We start from the raw sequence: 6,956 nt of genomic DNA, 5'->3' as shown, positions 1-6,956 counted from the left end.
CTAGTTAGACCTCACTTGTGGGCATTAGCATCCTGCATATTCTTCCCATTACCACGTCGGCTTCAGCGATGATGGCCTTGATGGCCTTCTTAAGTGCGGCCTTCTTCGCTCTGTAGTCTTTCTGCATTTCCTGGCAATCGTTTCTCCTGTTTGGTAGCGTTGGTAGCGTCTTCTGGCTCTACGTCTAAGCATGGCTGCGTTGTTCTTCCTATATGGTTTGCACAGTGGTCGGCACATTTACTGGCCGGAAGTTGCATGCTCTCGACCATTATCAACAGCGCTTCTGGGCAGAGCGAGTCGTGGCTCCAAGTTCCTAGCTGGCAGTATTCTAACTTGGGCTGGACGGCTAAGTGTCTTATTATCGCCTGGTGGTCACTGTGTGTATAAGTCTGACATCATCAGGCCGCGCGTGGCGGCAGGCATAGGCTAAAGGTCAAGTCGATAATAGATCCTAAGCCTGCTTTGTTGAATGTTTGCCTGTTGCCAACGTTGAGAAGCGTCACATTGAGGGCTGCGAACGCGTCTAGCAGAAGACGCCGACGTTGAGTTGTCCTGCTGCCTCTCCATTCAAAGTCCACGCATTAAAGTCGCCCGCTATGATTACTAGTGAACGCGTTCTTGCACCGTTCGTTATGCTATCCACCATATTGTCGAACTCGCTGATTTCTACACTGGGAGCAACGTAGCAGTTATACACCTAAAGACCGCTACACTTGACTCTAGTGTATCCGGTTGCTGCTTTCCTGCAGGTAATTTGCCCCGGTGAGCTATCGCAGCTCCAAGTTGCTGCGCCACCGTCATTACTCGCGATCCAGATGCCATCGTTTGCGATGGTATGGCTCACTGACGATGGCGAGGTCAGCAATCTCTTCCCGTGCTGTTTCGTCAAGTAGGTCCTGGGCCGCTCTGCAGTGGTTTAAGGTAATTTGGATTAATTTGATTTAATTAACTTTTTTAATAAAGCACGGGCATGCCCTGCTAAGGGTATTGTGTGCCGCGTTCACAGTCTCGTGTCTAGAGCAAATAACGCGTTTTGGTTTACAGGTGCACTCCTTCGCCGGGTGGTTGGCTTCTCCACAGTTGATGCATAATGAAGCGCCAGGCTTACTTCGGCATCTTGCGGCCGTGTGTCCAGTTGCATAGTAGCCGTCAGAGTGCCGCGGTATGCTTTTTATAAGCATCAGTGAGGCTGCAGCAGGCGGGTCGTCTTCGATTTTGGCAAATACGGCTCCTAGCAGGTCGACGCTGGTTGACCATCCCGGTATATCCCGTATTTCTATGGTCGGAGACATTTTCCTCTTGCTGGAGTAGTGTGATAGTGATTTCTCCCTCTCCATATCAACAGCCGAGGAATCGTCGGACACGTGGCAGAGTACCCTAACAGGTTCGTATTGGCGTTGTTGTTTACACAGTACCTACGCGTTTTGTATTTCTTGTAGGCATCGCTGCACGAGATAGGAAATAATGGGAGCGGGGAACTGAACGCAACACACTTTCACTTCTCATTGTGTTAGTGTGTGTGCGTGTTCGCGTGTGTGGGCGCGCGCGAGCTAAGCCCTTGTCACCACCCCATTCACACCAATATAATGTCGAGTTCAAACAAGTTGAGGCTGCAAGCCCTGTATCCGCTGTACTGAAATCCAATCTAATGTAAACACAATCCAACTCTTAAGGATCGAAGTGCTATAAAATATTTCGACTCATACATACGACGCAACTTCTTTTGAAATAGATCCCATTATTAATTCGGTTAAGTCGCCACAGCAGCTTCACTGATGGTGACCACTTTATATAAGCAATTCCCAATCGATCAGCCCAGAGCCAGAGCCCCTGCGTCGATGCATTAATGTAAACAGAAATCAAAGCCTCAGTTGCTCTCTGCAGCTTCTCTGCATATGCACGATTGGCTGACTCCGTCAGCACCTACGAACTAAACTCACCACCCACTCACACACCACATTCCCCGCGGGATCACCGCAAAGTATTACTTCGCGGGGATGGGTTGCCTATTATAGGCAGTCTCCATAATTCGTCGCTCCTTTTCGCATCGTCTCTCCTTCTAGATGCCTATTATGAGCTGGCTTATAGTTCTCCAGTTGTCGTCTCCTTCCAGCATAAACTTACCAGTCCCTCCGATGGAGCTACAGAGCCTACAGAGCCTCTTTGTACTTTGAGCATTGGTACAGCACGTGTTCTGGGTCTTCTTCCAGATTGGGCAGTTCGGGCACTCTGAAGTGTCCTCATTACTGAACCTATGGAAATACTTCCTGTAGCCGCCGTGTTCAGTAAAAAACGGTGTTAGATGGAAGTTTATTTCCCCATTCCGTCTTTTAGTCCATTGCTCCAAATTGTCTCCCCTTGTTGACAGCGTCTCCCGTGGCTATTCGGGACATGTAAATTTTCTCCATTTCCTTGGCCAGTATATCTACTAGCAGCATTCCTGCCAATAGTGTGGCTGCGTCGTCCGCCACCGTCTGAAATCCAGAAATGGTGCGCAGAGCACTATAGGGGATATAGGGGATTGACATCTTTCTTCGGAGGCCATTCTGTCTTGCAACCGCTGAAGTCCATATCGGTGCAGCATAGAGCAGCACGGAGGCTACAACTCTTGTGAGGAGCAGGCGTCTTCCTGCTTTAGATCCTCCTATATTGGGTAGCATCCTCGAAAGGGCAGCCTGCATTTTGGTTGCTTTCTGGCTAACGTAATCTACGTGCGGTCAAAAGCTAAGCCTCTTGTCTAACATGACCCCCAGATACTTAATGGAAACCTTTGACTCAATACTAACGCTGTCTACCTGAAATCTAGCAAACTCGACTATTTTGTGGCTTGGCATATAGCTGGCCACGATCCTTATGGATGTATTCGCAGCCGCTTCCACGTCTTCTATTTCTTTGCCCACCACTTCTAGAGCTGGACATCCGCGGATCCTATGATTCTGCATCCCTGGGGCAATCGCACTCTGAGCACCTCGTCATACATTATGTTCCACAGGAGTGGTCCCAGGACAGACCCCCGTGGGACCCCTGCTGAGACCGTGTAACTCCTAGCACCGTCATCCGTATCATAACTCAATACCTGATCGGACAGGTAGTTGGATATTTTTCGGAAAATGGAGGACGGTATCCCTATACGGTCTAAGGCTTCCAGTATACGAGACCAGCTTGCTGAGTTTCTCATTGTCTCCCCACCTCTATCTGGTTCCCTCTATTGCTTTAGTGGCAATATCTACCACCGCCTTAATTGCATCGACCGTAGACATTGCCTTGCAAAATCCATATTGCTGTTTGGACAAGGCCTCTTCCTCTCCGACGAGACTAACTAGTCGGTCATACACAATCCTTTCCAGTACACAATCCTTTCCAATCCTTTCCCGCCGTGTCCAGTAGACAGACTGGCCTGTATCCCGAGGGTTCCTCTATTGGCTTGTCCCCTTTCGGTAGAAGGATGAGTTTCTGTCGCTTCCATCTCTTAGGGAATACACCGTACTGTAGACATCTAGTATATGTCTCGGCGAAGGCGTCTGGTTTTGTTAGCATTGCTAACTTTAGCGCCTCGTTTGGCACCCCATCTGGTCCTGGAGAATTTTTGTCGCCTAGTTTTTTGCTTGCCGCTAACACGTCATCTGCTAACACTTGCTGCACTAGCTCCGTGCTCAGTGAGCGGTTGGCTACTTCCAGTCGTAGGTGTTGGGAGAACAGTGTCTCAACTATAGTGGCAAGGGCGGTAGGGCAGGTCACCTAGGTTATTCCCTGGCTGCGGATCTTTTTCGTGACGACCTTGTATGCCGTGCCCCACGGGTTAACATCGGCCTCATCGCATATTTTTTGGAAGCAGCTGGGTTAATGCTTCTCTTGAGGTCTCGCTTGGCTGTCCGCAGGAGTTACAGACTAGATGCAAAGTCTGGGTGGCCTCGGACACGCTGAGAGCGCCTTCTAGCACGCAGGCAGGCCTTCCTTAGGTCGCTGATTTGCTCATTCCACCAGTAGCAAGGAGCTCCTCTTCTGTTTAGCATCCTCCTGGGCATGGATAAGTCGAACGCGTTCGAGATGTTTCCCATGAGCTACCGCGCCATGTCGTCTGCTAACTTCGTGGCCCAAGTCCATTGAGCATGACGTAGGGAGTCCGTGTAGGTCTCCTCGTCTAGGCTGTTGTCCTTCCATTTGGGGCCTGTTGTTCTGGGCTGCTGTTTTCTCCGTCGTCTGCCGTGGATCTCGAAATGCACTGCTCGGTGGTCGCTGAATGTGAGTTCATTACTGACTTTCCATGTAGTTAGCCTATAAAGTGAGCCGCTGAGCAGGGTAAGGTCTATAATAGAGCCTCTACCGGCTTTGCAGTACGTGAGCTCCTGCCCGTCGTTTGCAAGGCTCAAGTCGAGCGCCGCGAACTCTTCTAGCAGGGTGGTCCCTCTTGCGTTAGTTTCCTTGCTTCCCCATTCCACGGCCCAGGCGTTAAAGTCTCCGGCTATGACGAGAGGAGCTCTATCGCGAGCGTATTCTGATATTTCTTCCAGCATGGTCTGAAATTGACGCAGTTCCCTGCTTGGGGGTGCGTAACAACTGTAGACGGTGATTCCATCAATTTTTGGTCTCACGAATCCGTCGTTTGCTGCTCTGACCTCCTGGACCGGTGAGAGACCAAATGGCCGCTTTTCCACATTTACTTGCCACCCAGCCACTTCCAGCGATAGGCTTGTATGGCTCGCATATTATTGCATCGTCCGTTTTTCTCTTCCGTAATGATTGTGTCAGCAGGGCCTGAGCAGCATCCAAGTTTGGGATAAGCCTATGCGTCCAGCGTCCTTTAGATGCGCGATCCCAGCGTGCTTGCCATCGTGCTACGCTCTGCATACTTGCCTCAGTGCGAATCGAGTTTCCTTTGTCGCTTCCATCGTGGGCTCTATAGCAAACTACAGCTTCTGTTGCCAGTTCGTCCGATACCGTCCGAAATGCGCAGCTGACCCGTAGGCGATAAATAGAGTTTACGCCCCGGCTGTAGCTGGGAACAGCCATAGCTCTGCTCCAGATGGGGGACGCGTACATTATTACCGCTCGGTTTACGGTCATAAGGAGGCGGCGTCTCTGCTGTTTCGGTCCCCGTGTGTTCAGCATAATCCTGGATAGCGCTCGACAGGACTCTGCTGCTTTTTTGTGCACGTACTCCATGTGTCGTCGGGCGGCTTCCCAGGCTTCGGTAATAAAACTTGCGTTTGGAGTTTCCATATTTTGGGGAAAGTTCTCTCCATTAGGCACATGTTAAAAAGCTGCACGAGCTGCGCGGGCTGCAAGGGCATGGCTAGTTTCAGTGCTCGGTTGGGGATTCCGTCCGGACCCGGTGCCTTACTGGGCTTTAGGCTTCTGGCGATCGTCAGCACCTCTTCGACTGAGACTTCGTCGATGAGAGACGGCATGGCTGCTACGTGGCTCGATGGTATGGCTTGCGTGTGTAATACGTCGGGTCTGATTGGGAATAGCGTTTCCACAATCAACTTCAGCTCACTTGCGTCAGAAGGCTGCGCTTGTTTGCCGGCGTTTTAACGACAGTTTTGTACGCCTTGCCCCAAGGATCATATTCGGCTGAGTCGCATAGCTCCAGGAAACATTCTCGTTTGCTATCTCTTATGGACTTTTTTAGTATTTTTCTGGCACTCTGATGCCTTAGCTGCTGTTCGGCATAGTTGGGTCTACTTCGGGCTCGCTGGTATATCCTCCTTGCTTGGATGCAGTTCCGTCGTGCTTCGGCAATATTTTCGTTCCACCAGTACGTGGGTACAAGGTGGCGCCGAAACGTTTTCCGGGTTTGCATGCTCTCATCACAGGCACGCGATAGCTGGCATGCCATTTGGGAGGCTCTTCACTCTGCGTTGCCGGCAATGGCAAGCGAGTGGGCTGCATTCGAAACGGCCACGGGGTCGAAAGTATCCAGGCGGTAAGCTTTCCGACTTAGGCTTCTAGTGCTGGCTGCAGTTCCTTCACCAATCGTGCATATTATTGCGGAGTGGTCGCTTGCGGTGTATAAGTCGCTTAGTTGCCATTTTGTTGCGCTAAAAAGTGACGAGCTTGTGAAGGTAAGATCGATTATGGATCCGATACCACCTCGAGTGAAGGTATTTTCCGAGCCGAAGTTTAGCAGGGCTATATCTAGGGCTGCGTAGCTTTCCAACAGGGCACGACCTCTTGCGTTAGTTGCTTGGCTGCCCCATTCCACTGCCCAGGCGTTGAAGTCACCAGCAATAATGACCTTCCGCCCCCTTGCGTCGTCTACTAATGCATCTAATGCAGCTGTAAATTCGCAGAGCTGCAGAGCTTAAAGTTTCCTGTAGCGTGGTCCGTTGATTTTTCTCCTTTCCGTATGCAAAGGCAACATTTTGGTGGCTTGGAGCAGCTCTTTGCTTAGTGACCTGTGTCCCCGCATCTGAAGCATGCTCCTTTCATATCGTCTCCGCTGTGCAGTTCGCCGCAATGTGCCCAAAACCCTGGCATTTAAAGCATCCCTTTGGGTGGTCTATTGCACGAATACGGCAGACAACCCATCCGATTCTCACTTTGGCCTTCTCGACAAGCGTCCTGGCTTTTGGCGCTGGGAGAGTAACTGTGGCCCTTTGCTGGCCGCCAAATGCTGGTCGCAGCGATTTGATCGTTTCAATCGACAAGGAATCGTCTTGTAAGGCACTTTTAATCGCTTCGAGTACTTCCTCCTTAGTCGCCAGCTCATCCAGGTCCTTGATCTCCACCTGGGACGTTTCGGTTAGCGTTCTTACTACTGCCCGGTCACCCAATGCCTTTCCCACAGCTTCTTGAAGCTCATCTGCAGAGTGCTCCGGCTTCCTATTGAGGCGCAGCAGAAGAAGAAGATCGCCCTTCGCGATCTTGCGAATGCCATGCACATCACCACTTAGGTGCTTGAGGGCCTGGTCGCTCTTCACGAGCCTGAGCATATCGGCATATGTGCAGTCACC

General features: G+C 50.9%; 1 protein-coding gene across 1 annotated transcript; it reads right to left on the bottom strand.

Annotated features, from left to right (window-relative positions):
• Positions 1–2,330: 2,330 nt before the first annotated feature.
• On the bottom strand, positions 2,331–2,681 carry LOC138911598 (uncharacterized). The gene has a single exon (XM_070210976.1). The coding sequence runs from the start codon at positions 2,679–2,681 to the stop codon at positions 2,331–2,333; it is 351 nt and encodes a 116-aa protein (XP_070067077.1).
• Between the last annotated feature and the right edge of the window lie 4,275 nt (positions 2,682–6,956).

Source organism: Drosophila virilis, unplaced genomic scaffold (genome assembly GCF_030788295.1).
Source record: "Drosophila virilis strain 15010-1051.87 unplaced genomic scaffold, Dvir_AGI_RSII-ME tig00001657, whole genome shotgun sequence".
Lineage (NCBI taxonomy): Eukaryota > Metazoa > Arthropoda > Insecta > Diptera > Drosophilidae > Drosophila > Drosophila virilis.
The sequence above is the reverse complement of the archived record's forward strand: the minus strand, read 5'-3'. Positions and strand labels throughout refer to the sequence as shown.